A 16,329-nucleotide genomic window follows, 5' to 3' on the forward strand; every position below is an offset into this window, starting at 1 on the left:
TTGGTCAGCATGCCTGAGACTCTAGGCAGGCATGCCTTTCCAAAAACTAACAAACAAGTATGTGTCCAATAAGAGAGTCATGAATCTGTCTTGGCTTTTCTCTGTCTACAATTAGCCATGTCTTGATGCAACCTATGCTACCTACTGCAAAATACTTGATAACTTCAATTCAATTCTATCTTAATTTCTGTTTGCTCGATTTTACGATTGGGGAAAGTTTCTCAGGTTGAAATCGTCAGGGGGAATTTTCCGTGTGGAATTTATCTTCATCCCCTAGAGGTATTTTACTTGGGAAGAAAATTCTCCGGTTGATTTTATTGTAAGAGGAGGGAATTTTTCATGGAGGGAGAGCCAAATTTACCACCATTATTTGAAAACCGATCAGAAAATAAATTGAAGAAAAAGAATGTTTTTCAACTGAAAGTTAAAGAGTAGCGTTATTACTCAAAACAAACAGATATTATTTTTATATGAGGATGTTTCCCTCCTCCTCGATACGTTGCTCTTTACGCTTAAGTTTGACTATTTTTAATTTTTGTCCCAAATTTTCTAAGAATGACTCCTGAAACACAACGGCCACTTAGTTAGAATGAGAAGCTCTTTTATAAATACTAAAAAAACCTTAGCGCGAAGAGCACGGTATCGAGGAGGGGAGAAAATCCCTCATATACGAAATAATTTATGTTCGTTTTAAGGTTTACCGTTCCTCCTTACTTTCAATTGAAAAACGTGTTTTTTTTTCAATTTAACAAATAATAAAACATTGAAGCCTTATGGCTCTTTACTTTGGCAACGCTTTTTGATAACATTTTAAAACTGGGCAAATTTGAATTTGTGAAATGAACACTTGAGAATGTGTAGTCGAGAATGTGCACTTAGTGATGCAAGCAGTGCAAGTTTGTAAAATTTAAGCTTATTTTCAAAGTAGACACCGAGATTGTTTGCTGTTTCTATTGCATCAATTGTTCTTGAAAAAATACTATGTGCGTTGTCTGGCATATTTTTATAAGGTCAAGAAAAAATTACTACCAATAGGAGTTGGGCTACTGCCCCTTTCTCCCTTCCCAAACCGTAAAAGTCTAAAGCCACTTATGTTCTTTCCGTTTTATTGAAAACTATATGTATCTTGAAAAGTGTGCTTCTGTTTTTCAAAAAATCGACGACAAATAAATATAAAATCTATAATAATCAGTATAACTGGAAGGAACCATTGAAAATAATGAACATTAATTCCAGGAAGATCAGCGATTTAAGTTTTTATTTCACTGTAATTTTTATTTTAAGTGCTGTAAATATAAAAAAAATCTTGAAACATATTTCGTCTTCTGTAAAGCATAAATGACGTAACAGACTTTAGACTTTTACGCTCATTTTTTTTTTATTTCATGTCTTTTAAAAAAATTAACTCTCATGTCTTTTTCGGTTATAGTTTTTGGTAATGACACGTGCAAAATTAAAAATGGAAACTTGCGTAACAATCAGCGAAAACAGCGTAAAAAAACACGGCACGAAACAGTTTAAGAAGATATAGATTTTCTTTAAAGGAAATCAAGAGATGCCTACTATTTGATTTTCTAACAGACGAAAACCATTATCAGATTTAACTAATTAGTTTAAATTATTTATTTTGTCGTTTCAGTGTGGCAGCACTGACAGAAATGCTTTGCTAACTTAAACCTTCATGACCTTAAAACTGTAATTTTATTCATCTCTATTTTCATCCAATGCACATAAAGTATCTCTTATAAGAACCTTAAAAATAAAAATTTGGGCCTCGAAATAATTTTTAAGGTCTTAGATACCCACCGCCCCATGAAAGATTTTGCCAGCCTCTGCCGTAGTAGCTCGTATGCGACTATACAATACTCCATAACAGCTAATTTTCCTTTGATAGACTTTCTATCATAGTGGTCTATTTGCAATTAATTGTGATTTGATGAAATTAATGTGCAACTTACTAACTTTCTGGGAAGTTTCTGGGGGAATATTTGTATAATTTTCAATAAATTAAAATTCTGAAAAAAATATTCATCGAATTTCTATTCTTACAATTTAGCTGATTTTTTAATTTGCAACACTACAACATTGCGAAATAATTAGACATCAGAGAAATTTTAGTAAATATTTTACGCTTGTTATATGTTATAACTCAATTGTTTAGTCCGCCAAACAAATTACGTCACTGAGTGTTAGGACTTATGTGTTCCAGGGAAAAAATCAACGTTTATCCTGAATCAGTTGGCGGATCCAGGGGGTGAGGGTGGCGCGCGCCCACCTAACATAGTCTGAAGTAGTGTAATTTACTTAATTAATGTAAGCTCGCGTTAATTAATCTTGCTCCTAAGGCAAGTTTATCGGATCAACCTATTTTGCCCCCCACACTAAAAAAAATCCTGAATCAGCCGCTGTCCTGAATCTAAAAGAAGTGGTGAAATTCCAAAAACTAAGAATCAGTGTTTGGATAAAAACTGTTTTCATCCACGTTCTTCACAACGGCGAAAGTGTTTATTTGAAAAATTGAATGCTTTTGCTGCTCCCTTGTGCATTGCAAACCAGTGGACCCTTTTAATGCGAGTCACTATCTCCTTTTTGAAGGAAAATGAAGCATTATTCAATTTTTCTCTGAACTAAGCTTCCAATGACATCTGTAAAATTTAACTATGTTTATCCTGATACGCAGAGCCTGAGTTTTCGTCGTTAGGGGTCTGTGAATTCTTGACTATGTCTTTCAGAAAATATTTTGTGGTCACAAAGTTGTTGGCTTGTTATAAATAAATCGCCAGCCGTGAATTATGTTTATAATTTCTGTTGGGGAAGGGGTCAAATTTAGATCTCCATCAACGTGGTCTTACACCAGAAGTATTTCTGATTCAAACTGATGTTTCATTGAAAGAACTTTGTCTCAAGTAGACTAAGTGATTTTGTTCTGTGACAGCCGCTCAATTAGGTATTTTAAAATTTTGGGTAAAATTCTTGCTTAAGTTTTAGTCCAACATTTTGTACCACTTGGATTGATTTTTGTAGCAGAAGTTATTTCAACTTCGACTTTGCTGCAATTTGTAATTATTTTTTGGACTTAAAGCAAACAAAAAATGTTGCTTTGTACATAATACAATATTTTTTCGAAAAATAATTTCAAATAAACTAGCTCTGTCTTTTTAGGACAATTTTTGCACGTAGTCTACGTGCTGTTTTAGGTGCCTTGTGGCACTTTACGATTGTTTTAAGGGGCTGTCCCCTCCTCAACGCCTCGCTCTTTACGCTAAAGTTTGACTCTGTCTCACAACTTTATTTTTTAAAACAATAAAACACTTTAGCGTAAAGAGCAAGGCGTTGATGAAGGGACAACCCCTTTCATATACGGGATAATTTCTGTTCGTTTTAAGTTTTAATGTCGCTCCTTACTTTCAGTTTAAAAAACTTGTTTTTTTTATTTAATTTCTATAGGAATGATGGGTCAAAAAAAGAAGACAAGAGGTTCTCGTGGCACATCCACAAACATTTACAAAGAAAAAAATGAAATGTGCAAGCTTCAAAGAAGAAAGAAGCGCGAAATGGTAAGTGTAATATGCAAATCCACAGAAGATGAACAACAGAAAGTTAAAATCCATGAATGTTTACCGAACACACTTTAAAGCAAAGGTGTCAGAAAAGATTGATACCGAAGGGAATTTTTAAAGGGAATAGTTGTGATGATGGGCCTTCCCTTGTACTTTTGATTTGGATGTTATGCTATGTAATGTGTATTTTGTTAAATAATACGTCTATACTTTGCAAAACAAATGAAATCAAAAGTACTATCAGCGACGCCTCAACGTGGCGGGGAAGTGATAACAGGGTGATTTTAGATATGAATTTTATGCTTAGAAAATAATAATCAAAGTAAGGATTAATTTCAGATATAATCTTTATCAACCCAAAGCTCTTCTTTTTTCTTTATTGCCAAATGGGTTTCTACTTGTTAACAATTTTGTTCTTTTATTGGTATCTAACTCTACTCTAGCTAAGCACGCTGAATCTATTTATATTGAATTATCTACCTCGTTTGTCCACAATACGGTAGAGGTCATATACAGTAGCGAAAAGTTCTGTATTCCATTGAAGTTTTGTGACACACATCTAAAACCACACAAACTTTATTACCCCAAATCTGCGCATGCGCAATGATAAGTGTTTCCAATGGAAAACCAAGTATGGTGACCAGGATGATATATCGTTATAGCCACTCCCTCAGTTTGTTGAGACTCAATTCCTGCTGAAATCACACAATTCCAAATGGTTGTTTTTTAAGAAACACATAAAAGGTTTTTTTTTGCTAAGAATGAATGTTATATAATATTACTTATATGTTGTCTTTCGTTTTAATTGATTTGTTGGGCGTTGTTTAGTTAGTGTTAAATCTTTGATGACAAAAGGAATATTTTGGCACGTTTTTGATTGTCAGGTGGTGGGGAGACATATTTTGGGAACCGTTTGTTAGTTGATTTGTTTCCTTTTCGAACATCGTTTAGTGTGGATATTTTTAGTATTATTTTTCATTAGGAATTATCAATTGTTTCCCAAATAGCAGACCATCAGACCATTGGGGATATTGTCTTGAAATTGTTTATTTTATGAAAGAAACGGAACTTAAAAAATGCATCTTTCTAAACTCTTTTCAAGTATAATAACCTCTTCCTTTGCAAATTCAATTCTAAGCCACTAAGGCCCATTTGCCATAGAAAATGGTTAGGGTAAGACCCCTAGTACTTAGACAGTGCCGAATCCCAGACAGATATTTTGGTTAAAAAGCATCTTTCCTGAACGTGAACAATAGGCTTCTAATCTGGGACAGGATGTATGTAGGTTTAGAAAGTGGGAATTGGCTGATAGTGAGGATTTGGCTAGTTAGGCCTTACTGACTTCAATCATGGTAAACTTTGTTTTTCAAAGATTAACTTTAGACAGAAGGTCCCTCTACAGCCTATCCTATTTAAATACAGTTATTCTGCTTTGCAACACCTGTCTTAGATTCAATCTGTCGAAGATTAAGATTGTCTGCAATTCAATACTTTGTTCAAAGTTCAGATTCTGTGTCCAAGACAAGATTTTCCAAGATTAGGCCCCACTACAGACTATCAGTGCCTTCTCAATATTCAGTATTGTTTATTGATAAAATATTCAAGCTAATAATGCTCTTGTTAACACAAACTCAGTAGTGAAACAATTCAATTTTTAGGAAACATAATATAGATTTTACAGTGATTTCATCTGTTGAAGTGGTCATTGACTGTCTGACTACTGGGTATCTTGCTCTACCAAGAATTTTAAAAGAACTTGAAAACAATCATACCTACTTACTTTTACAACAAATAAGATTTCAAGACATGCTTGGAAACAACTTCTTCAACTCTAGTTGTGTTGTCATAGTTATGTAGTGATATTTTGCTTCTTTTTTTGTAGTGCTCTGTCATTTTCTTTTGTATGAAGACAAGTTTTTACTAAAGAATAATAACGATATAAAAGGGCACTGGTTCACTTACTCCCCTTCCTCTCTGATGGAAAAAAATGCAGCCCATTCATAATTCATTAAAGCCTTTGCATAGAATAGATATAGGTTCACAATGAAGGAAGTTCCAAGTTCAATCCGTTTTTTTCATTTTAAAAGCCATAAAAGTGAAGGGGAATTTAAGTTTTTAAGAGAAAAATGTATACAGTTTTTAAGATTTTATATATAGAAATGTACAACCAGATCTCAGTGCTGCACACCTGGCAACCATTACCCAGTGTAAATAAACTAAAAACAGGACTGTAACCAGACTAAGGACCGTGATTTTTTGCCTGCGTCTTGACTGTTGAAGTATTTTGTCTTAATATTTTTGAAAAGACAGGACTGTCTTGTATTTTTTGAAACAGGACTGTAACTGGACGGACTTTGAATTTTTTGCTACTACTTGACTGCTTAAGTATTCTGTCTTTTCAAATATTTTTGAAAAGACAGGAGTGTCTTTTTTTCACTAAGTGAAATTTTCTTTTTTTCACTAAGGACTGTGACTTTTTTCCTACTCCTTGACTGTAGAAGTATTCTGTCTTTTCAAATATTTTTTGAAAAGACAGGACAGGACTGTCTTTATATTTTTTGTAACAGGACTGCAACCAGACTAAGGATTGTAACTTTTTTCCTTCTGCTTGACTGCTGAAGTATTCTGTCTTTTCAAATATATTTTGAAAAGACAGGACGGGACTGTCTTTATATTTTTGTAACAGGACTGTAACCAGACTAAGGATTGTAACTTTTTTCCTTCTGCTTGACTGCTGAAGTATTCTGTCTTTTCAAATATTTTTTGAAAAGACAGGACAGGACTGTCTTTATATTTTTTGTAACAGGACTGCAACCAGACTAAGGATTGTAACTTTTTTCCTTCTGCTTGACTGCTGAAGTATTCTGTCTTTTCAAATATTTTTTGAAAAGACAGGACAGGACTGTCTTTATATTTTTTGTAACAGGACTGCAACCAGACTAAGGATTGTGACTTTTTTCCTTCTGCTTGACTGCTGAAGTATTCTGTCTTTTCAAATATATTTTGAAAAGACAGGACAGGAATGTCTTTATATTTTTTGTAACAGGACTGTAACCAGACTAAGGATTGTAACTTTTTTCCTTCTGCTTGACTGCTGAAGTATTCTGTCTTTTCAAATATATTTTGAAAAGACAGGACTGTATAGTTTTCACTAAGGGATTTTTTTTTCACTAAGGACTGTGACTTTTTTTCTACTCCTTGACTGTTGAAGTATTTTGTCTTTTCAAATATGTTTTGAAAAGACAGGACTGTCTTTTGTATGTTTTGCAACAGGACTGTAACCAGACTAAGGACTTTGACTTTTTTCCTACTCCTTGACTGTTGAAATATTCTTTCTTTTCAAATATTTGTTGAAAAGACAGGACTGTCTTTTGTATTTTTGAAACAGGACTGTAACCAGACTAGACTAAGGACTGTGACTTTTTGCCTGCTTCTTGACTGTTGAAGTATTCTGTCTTTTAAAATATATTTTGAAAAGACAGGACTGTCTTGTTTTCACTAAGGGATTTTTTTTCACTAAGGACTGTGACCTTTTTTCTACTCCTTGACTAATGAAGTATTTTGTCTTTTCAAATATTTTTTTGAAAAGACAGGAGTGTCTTTTTCTCACTAAGTGAAATTTTCTTTTTTTCACTAAGGACTGTGACTTTTTTCCTACTCCTTGACTGTAGAAGTATTCTTTCTTTTCAAATATTTTTTGAAAAGACAGGATTGTCTTTTGTATGTTTTGAAAGAGGACTGTAACCAGAATAAGGACTATGATTTTTCGCCTACTTCTTGACTATTGAAGTATTCTGTATTTTCAAATATTTTTTCATTCATTTATCTATGGTTCATGCATATGACAACTGCAACTAGCCCGTATTTGATGGTTCTGTGGGAAAAGTTTTTTTTTATGACATATTACTTTAGCTGTAGGTACATTGAATAGACAAGGCATTTCTTAATAATGATGAGGGATCACATTGTTGTTTAATTCAAACTAACTTTTCAGTAGCTTTTGACTGTCAATCTGTTGACATATTCAATATTCCCTGTTAATTTTTACCAATTTTAAACAAATCTGTTGTTATTACTGTATTATTTCTTATTTCAAATTTTACTGATTGGCTAGCCAACCAAATCCAAATAGGTTTAAAAAATATAAATATATACTCGGCAGTATTGGGTGCCTTTTGCCAATCCTTTCTTAAGAGGATTGGAAAGCTTTATAAAGTACATTCTGTTTTGTAAAGAACTATTTGTCAAACATTAAGTTAAGCTGTTTAACAGCAGGATTGGAGCTTTGGAACAACCACTTGCATATTTGGGACCGATCAGAATCGAAGTACTATACCTTAAAAGTTGCTTAAACTTAAAAGTAAAATACCTTAAGGGTTCCATGGCAGAAACTTCGCTAAATTAAATAAAAAAAAACAAGTTTTTTCAACTGAAAATAAGGAACAACATCAAAACTTAAAACAAACAGAAATTGTTACTTATTGTTACTTGTATGATAGGAGCTGCCCTCTCATCAATACTTCGCTCTCTATGCTAAAGTTTTTTTTAGAACATTTAAAAAAGCTTGTTATTTCAATCATTCTATTATAACAAGTGTGTCTCAGAAGTCCTTCTCAAAGAATTGGGACAAAAATTCAAACATTAGTGTAAAGAGCGAGGAATTAAGGAGAGGGCAGTCCCCCTCATATAAGTAATAGATTGTGTTTGTTTAAAGTTTTGATGTTGCTGCAAATAACCCGCCTCTTAGCGGAAAGTTTCTTCTGCAGAAAATTCACTTTAGAGAATTTATCCCATGGAAAACTCCCTCATGGCGAATTTCTCCCGTGAAAATCCCCTCTCCTCCGGAAAGATACTCTAGACAACTAACCCGGTAAAAATTTCCCCTGGACGATTCCACTTAACATTGAGTCAGCAAAGAGAAAGTAATGCTAATAAAAAGAAATTTGTATAGGAATTCTTTTAAGTTCATCCTGTGTGAAATTCTCCCCCGGGAAATTCTCCCTGTGGAAAATCCCCCTGTAAAAAGTTTGCCACCACCCCCACCCGAAAAATTTAGACATACTTCCCAATAACAAATCCCATATGTAAACAATGGGCAAACTTTATAACATAAAGATCTTTCCCTTGGGGTGTGGGGGGTCACGGTATGTCCAAAGGCATAGTTATTGGGCCTTTTAACTATGCTGAATAAAATGGATATCGCAGAATTTTGATCAGACGATTTCGAGAGAAAGGGGGTGGGAGGGGGGCTAGTTGCCCTCCAATCTTTTTGGTCACTTACACACGGCCCTTAGACTTTCAGTTTCCGTTCAAATGAGGCCTCTCCCAATGTTCTAGGACTTTGTTTTGATGTGGTTACCCCAGGGGAAAAAAAAACATGCATCTGTGATCTTTCTTTTGACAAAAATACAAATTCCACATTTTTGTAGATAGGAGCTTGAACCTTCTGCAATAGAGATCTCGGATATGCTGAATCTGAGGATGTGATTTTCATTAAGATCTTTTGACTTTTAGTGGGTGCAGTGGTATGCAATTTACCCGCGCCTGCAACCAATACTTAAGGGTTCTCCACGGTAGGTTCAGCTTCAAATAAAACGCCTCCCCATACACGTCTTTAATCTGACTATAAAAATGCAGGCTACTAGACTTTTCCAGACCCGTTAGCCAAACCTGAATCTCTTGGTCCCGAAGGCGCGATGCAATATATATATATATATATATATATATATATATATATATATATATATATATATATATATATATATATATATATATATATATATATATATATATATATATATATATATATACATATATTACCTGCAATTTCAGGGGACTTGTTGGTAATATGTCAGTACTTATGACACGGTATTCTACCTTTAGACCACAAACGGCCGAGCCTATTAGGCTTAGGTTTCACTTGTTCGCCACCTCTAAGTTCAACCAAATCCAGTCCCAGATTTTGCATAAAAGTCCAGTGGACATTGTCCATCATGCGAGAACCCAAAATCAGTCCAATCTTTCATCCTTCATTCTATGAATACTACCTTAGTTCTGCCCTGGGAATGACCTATAGATGGATGATAGATAGACTTATCTATCAACAAATGAAATGACATCAGTTTTATACAATCCTAAAAAGGGGTTATCCCAGATTTGCCTCTCAATTACTCGGACTATCTTTCTTGGCTTTTTCTACAATTAGCCAAGTCTTGATATCTACTGCAAAATACTTGATTTTAATTCAAAATCAACGGATTTGTATATAAATATTTGTGTGATGAAGCTAAAAAAAAAAATCTCAATTTCTTTATTTCTTTTTTCTTGCCTACATCTTAGTTTTAATTTTTGATTTTAAAAGCTTTTGAGGTTGGATACCATGGTCCAACCTCTCCTAGATAATCCTTACCTTAGCACCTGATAACTAAAAAACTTGGTAACAATAACCTTGGTGACTATTATGCTGACTCGTAGTGTTTTCTTTTTGAAGACGAAGTATAATAAAGGTAAGTTAGGTAATTTTGTAGCAGTAAATATGTTTCCGTTGTAGTCGAAGACTGAAATTCGAAATTGTCTTATAATTTCCGAGAAAGGTAGCAACATTTCGTGTAATCATGCCCTCATGTAGCAGTTGCAATTCGCTGTCGATTAGTTACAATTTTATTAAAAACGTATTAAAATACATTAGACTTTGTGGGATAGGGATTGAAGCAAGAACTAGGCCTTATTGAAAATATATCATAAACAACAATGTGGGCACAATGTATTATTTTTTCTTTTAGACCAGGGAACTTTGTATAGAAGGAGTTGTCGTAAAAACTTTGAAAAGGGCCTATTGGATTGGAAATTGAACGGGCCAGTGCCGTTTTTAACAGTCGGAAGAGATTGGAGGGCAAATAGCTTCGCTCCTCCACGCCCATCATTTCCCCTAACACATCCAATCAAAATTTTGAGATAGCGATTTTGTTCAGCGTAGTTGAAATATCTGGAAAGTATGTCTTTGAGGATGAGAACCCCCCACAGCCCACAGGGTTGTAAGTTATGCCCTGGCGGCATATAAGGTTTTTATAGAAAGGGTGGTCGTATAAACTACGAAAGGGGGTCATTCAATTGAAAATTAAAAGTCCCAGTGCCCTTTTTAATTGTCGAAAGTGGTTGGAGGGCAAACCCCCCCCCCCCCCCCCCTACGCCTATCATTTCCTGAATGACATCCGATCAAAATTTCATAAAGAAAGAAAAACGAGCAAAAATGGGGTTTTTATAGGCCAAATGAAGATACTGGAAAAACAAAGCGAATATTTCGAGAGGACAAACGCCTCTCTTCTTCAGCGCGAAACGAAACGATGTATCAATAAAAGCTAAAAAATTAAAACCAACTACCTAACAACAATAAAAGCGAGTTATTTGCCAATGTGTCAGGTCAGGCCAATGTGGTTTAAGAAATTATCTTGATCAAAATTTAAACAACCATTTTGTTTACCGTAACTGAAAGGTCCAGTAATTAAGTCTGAGGATGACAGCCCGCCCCCCCCCGACCCCAGCTCTCAGGGCAAGAGTTGTAAGTTATGCCCCGGGGGCTACAAGGTTTTTATTGAAAGGGTGGTCGTATAAACTTTCGAGGAGGCTCATTGATAGGAAATCAAAATTTCCAATGGCGTTTTTAAGAGTCAGATTGATAATTAGGCAGATAGCCCCCCTCCCCGCCTCACGTCCTCTTTTCCCCAAATGCATCTGATCAAAATTTTGAGATAACATTTTATTCAAAATAGTCTTAAGATTATATGACAAGGCCTTTGGGTTGAAACAACCCCTCACAACCTGGGGGCAAGAGTAGTAAGTTATGCCCCGGGGACATATAGGTTTTTATGGAAGGGTGGTTTTGCAAACTTTAGTGGTGGCTCTTTTAATTGGAAATTAAAAGTTCTAGTTCCCTATTAAGAGTCAAAAGTGATGGAGGCCAATTAGCTGCCCTCCTCCAACACCCTCTTTTCCCCAGGCGTATCTGATCAAAATTATGAAATGGCCATCTTGTCCAGATGGTCGAGAGGATATATAACAATGCCTCCAAGGTTGATGCAACCCACCAGGTCCCTGGGGCAAAGGCTGTAAGTTATGCCCTTGGGGCATATAAGGTTTTGATGGTATAGGAGTCATATAAACTTCGGATGGGATATTTGATCGGAAATTGATAGTTATAATGTCCTTTTTAAGAGTCAAAAGTGATTTGAGGGCAACAAGCCTTTGTCTTGGCCCTCGGGGCAAGGGCTATAAGTTAGGCAATTCGTTCATTGTTTACATACAGCATAGGTTATTGACTTTCCAGAAAAATTGTTATTACTTTTCAAAAGGAAAAGGGTATTTCAGAGAATGTTGAAAGGAGTATTAGTAGAGAGGCCCTAATATCTCCGAAGGGCAGTCCATATATGGGCATAGAATCCCTCGGGGGGAGAGGATTTCCGATATATTGATTGCGTAATCGAAGGGGAGAGGATTTCTAGGAATCTGATTGCGTAACCTAACCTAACCTCAGGAGGTCTGAACGGGAGACCATATAGGTGCATAGAATCATTTGAGGGGTTAGAATTTCCGAGAAATTAGTTTTTTAATAGGGAGGGAGAGGATTTCCGGGAACTTGATTGTGTAACCCAACCTATCATGAAGTCCAAACGGGTGTCCATATATGGGCATAGAATCCTTCGAGGGAAAAAGATTTCCAAGAAATCAATTGTGTGATAGAAAGGGAGAGGTTTTCCAAGAAATTAATTGCGTAATCGAAGGGGAACTAAATTTCCGAGAAAATGATTGCGTAATCGAAGGGGAACTAAATTTCTGAGAAATTGATTACATAATCGAGGGGAGAGAATTTCCGAGAAATTTATTTGTTGGTGTTCGTCTAGGAGAATTGTCTTCGGGCGAAGTTTGCACATGCGCATTGACGATGGGGAAGACATATATTAATCTTAGAGATGAAGAGATTAACGCGGGAAAGGGTTTCCTAACAATTTCAAATGTGACAGCGCAGGGATGCCAGAACAAAAGGAACACGCAGAAATTACGTTTAGGGATTATTTGGGCGAAACAGTTTGGAGACATTTTAGAAGATGATTTAAGCGAAACCGTTTGAGGCATTTTAGAAGATGATTTAGAAGAGGATTTGAGGGTGAAACTCTGGTTGTTATAATACACAAGTTCCATTTGAACAGTCATGTGAGATCTCCTACCCCATCAACCCCCCTACCCCAATCCCGAAGGAACCCCCCGGCCCCCAAAGGCCCCCTAATGCCCCTCGGGCCTCCAAAGAGCCCCCTGACCCACAAAGGGCCCCCAAAGCCCCCTCCCCCGGTCCCCAAAGAGCCCCCCAACTTTTTTGCCTCCCATTTTTTAATACTTTTTTATTTGCGCATTTGAGACACAGAAGGGCCCCATCCCCCAAACTTTTGGCTCCCCATCCCACCAGTAGTGTTTTGTCGTGCTTTAGCTTGTCGCACTTACATTTTCTAGATTTTTCAAAGTTCATTTTGAATTTGTTTCCTTGAAACACAAGAGTTTGAATATTTCAGTATTTTTTGGTTGTGGTTTACCATGTCACAACTACATTCTCTTGATTTTTAAAAGTTCATTTTGAATTTCTTTCGTTGAAATGCAAGAGTTGGAATATTTCAGTAGTGTTTTGTCGTTGTTTACCTTGTCACTGTTACATTCTCTTGATTTTTCAAACTTCATTTTGGATTTCTTTCATTGAAATGCATGAGTTGGAATATTTCAGTAGTGTTTTGTCGTGGTTTACCTTGTCACAGTTACATTCTCTTAATTTTTCAAAGTTCATTTGGGTTTCTTTCATTGAAATGCAAGATTTGGAATATTTCAATAGTGTTTTGTTGTGGTTTACCTCGTCACACTTACATTTTCTTAATTTTTCAAAGTTCATTTTGGATTTCTTTCCTTGAAATGCAAGAGTTGGAATATTTCAGTAGTGTTTTCTCACAGTTACATTCTCTTTGTCGTTGTTTACCTTGTCACACTTACATTCACTTGATTTTTCAAAGTTCATTTTGGATTTCTTTCGTTGAAATGCAAGAGTCGGAATAGTTCAGTAGTGTTTGATTGTGGTTAACCTTTTCACAGCTACATCTTCTTAATTTTTTACAGTTCAGTTTGGATTTCTTTCATGAAGTGTACGAGTTGGAATATTTCAGTAGTGTTTTGTCATGGTTTACCTTGTCACAATTACATTCTCTTAATTTTTAAAAGTTCATTTTGGATTTTTGTCGTTGAAATGCAAGAATTTTAATATTTCTGTAGTGTCTTGTTGTGCTTTACATTGTTACTGTTACATTCTCATGATAGTTCAAATTTCATTTTGGATTTTTTTCATTGAAATGCAAGAGTTGGATTATTTCAGTAGTGGTTCGTCGTGGTTTACCTTGTCACAGTTACATTCTCTTGATTTTTCAAAGTTCATTTTGGATTTCTTCCCTTAAAATGCAAGAGTTGGAATATTTCAGTAGTGTTTTGTCATGGCTTACCTTGTCACAGTTACATTCTCTTAATTTTTCAAAGTTCATTTTCAATTTCCTTTTCTTGAAATGCAAGAGTTGGAATATTTCAGTAGTGTTTTGTCGTGGTTTACCTTGTCACAGTTACATTCTCTTGATTTTTCAAAGTTCATTTTTAATTTCCTTCATTGAAATGCAACAGTTGGATTGTCTCAGTAGTGTTTTTTCGTGGTTTACCATGTCGCAGTTACATTCTCTTGATTTTTCAAAATTCATTTTCGATTTCTATCGTTGAAATGCAAGAGTTGGAATATTTCAGTAGTGTTTTGTCATGGTTTACCTTGTCTTACATTCTGTTGATTTTCCAATGTTCATTTTGAATTTTTATCATTGAAATGCACGAGTTGGAATATTTCAGTAGGGTTTGTTGTGGTTTACCTTGTCACAGTTACATTTTCTTGATTTTTCAAAGTTCATTTTGAATTTCTTTCGTTGAAACGCAAGAGTTGGAATATTTCAGTTGTGTTTTGTTGTGGTTTACCTTGTCACAGTTACATTTTCTTGATTTTTCAAAGTTAATTTTGAATTTCTTTCATTTAAATGCAAGAGTCGGAATATTTCAGTAGTGTTTTGTCATGGTTTACCATGTCACAGTTACATTTTCTTGATTTTTCAAAGTTCATTTTGAATTTATATCATTGAAATGCAAGGGTTGGAAAACTTAAATAGTTTTTGGTCGTGCTTTCCCTTGTCACAGTTAAATTTCCATGATTTTTAAAAGGTCGTTTCGGATTTCTTTTATTAAAATGCAAGAGTTGGAATATTTCAGTATTGTTTTGTCATGCTTTACATTGTCACAGCTACACCCTCTTAATTTTTTAAAGTTCATTTGGAATTTCTTTCGTTGAAATGCAAGAGTTGGAATATTTCAGTAGTGTTTTTTCGTGCTTTACCTCGTCACAGTTACATTCTCTTGATTTTTCAAAGTTGATTTTGGATTTCTTTCAGTGAAATGCAAGAGTTGGACTATTTCAGTAGTGTTTTGTCGTGGTTTACCTTGTCACAGTTACATTCTCTTGATTTTTCAAAGTTCATTTTGAATTTCTATCATTGAAATGCAAGAGTTGGAATATTTCAGTAGTGTCTTGTTGTGGTTTACCTTGTCACAGTTACATTCTCTTAATTTTTCAAAGTTCATTTTGGATTTCTTTCCTTGAAATGCAAGAGTTGGAATATTTCAGTAGTGTTTTCTCTCACAGTTACATTCTCTTTGTCGTTGTTTACCTTGTCACACTTACATTCACTTGATTTTTCAAAGTTCATTTTGGATTTCTTTCGTTGAAATGCAAGAGTTGGAATATTTCAGTAGTGTTTTGTCGTGGTTTATCATGTCACAGTTACATTCCCTTGAATTTTTCAAAGTTCATTTTGAATTTCTTTCGTTGAAATGCAAGAGTTCGAATATTTCAGTAATGTTTTGTCCTGCTTTACCTTGTCACAGTTACATTCTCTTAATTTTTCAAAGTTCATTTTGAATTTCTATCATTGAAATGCAAGAGTTGGAATATTTCAGTAGTGTCTTGTTGTGGTTTACCTTGTCACAGTTACATTATCTTGATTTTTCAAGGTTCATTTTGAATTTCTTTCGTTGAAATGCAAGAGTTGGAATATTTCAGTAGTGTTTTGTTGTGGTTTACCTTGTCACAGTTACATTCTCTTGATTTTTCAAAGTTATATTTTATTTATTTACTACATATTTTATATATTTTATTTATTACAGTTATATTTTGTTGATTTTTCAAAGTTCATTTTGAATTTCTTTCGTTGAAATGCAAGAGCTGGAATATTTCAGTATTGTTTTGTCATGTTTTACCTTGTCACAGTTACATTCGCTTAATTTTTCAAAGTTCATTTTGAATTTTTTTCATTGAAATGCAAGAGTTGGAATATTTCAGTAGTGTTTTGTTGTGCTTTACCTTGTCAAAGTTACATTTAGTTGATTTTTCAAAGTTCATTTTCAATTTCTTTCGTTGAAATGCAAGAGTTGGATTATTTCAGTAGTGTTTTGTTGTGGTTTACCTTGTCACAGTTAAATTCTCTTGATTTTTCAAAGTTCATTTTATATTTCTTTCATTGAAATGCAAGAGTTGGAATATTTCAGTAGTGTGTTGCTGTGGTTTACCTTGTCACACTTACATTTTCTTAATTTTTCAAAGATCATTTTGAATTTCTTTCATTGAAATGCAAGAGTTTGAATATTTCAATAGTGTTTT

General features: G+C 34.7%; 1 protein-coding gene across 2 annotated transcripts in view; it reads left to right on the top strand.

Moving 5' to 3' along the window:
* Nucleotides 1-16,329, top strand: part of Naxe (NAD(P)HX epimerase) — a 41,282-nt gene that overhangs the window by 11,784 nt on the left and 13,169 nt on the right. Inside the window, exon 2 of one of the 2 annotated variants that reach the window (XM_089104620.1) lies at nt 3,448-3,557. The exons of the other annotated variant lie outside the window; for it this stretch is intronic. Within the exon in view, the coding sequence (XP_088960746.1) occupies nt 3,450-3,557 (108 nt within the window). The 5' untranslated portion in view covers nt 3,448-3,449. The remainder of the gene's footprint in view (nt 1-3,447; nt 3,558-16,329) is intronic. 2 annotated transcript variants of the gene reach the window in all.

Source organism: Artemia sp. Qi Xiang Cuo, chromosome 18, assembly GCF_049724085.1.
Source record: "Artemia sp. Qi Xiang Cuo chromosome 18, ASM4972408v1, whole genome shotgun sequence".
Lineage (NCBI taxonomy): Eukaryota > Metazoa > Arthropoda > Branchiopoda > Anostraca > Artemiidae > Artemia > Artemia sp. Qi Xiang Cuo.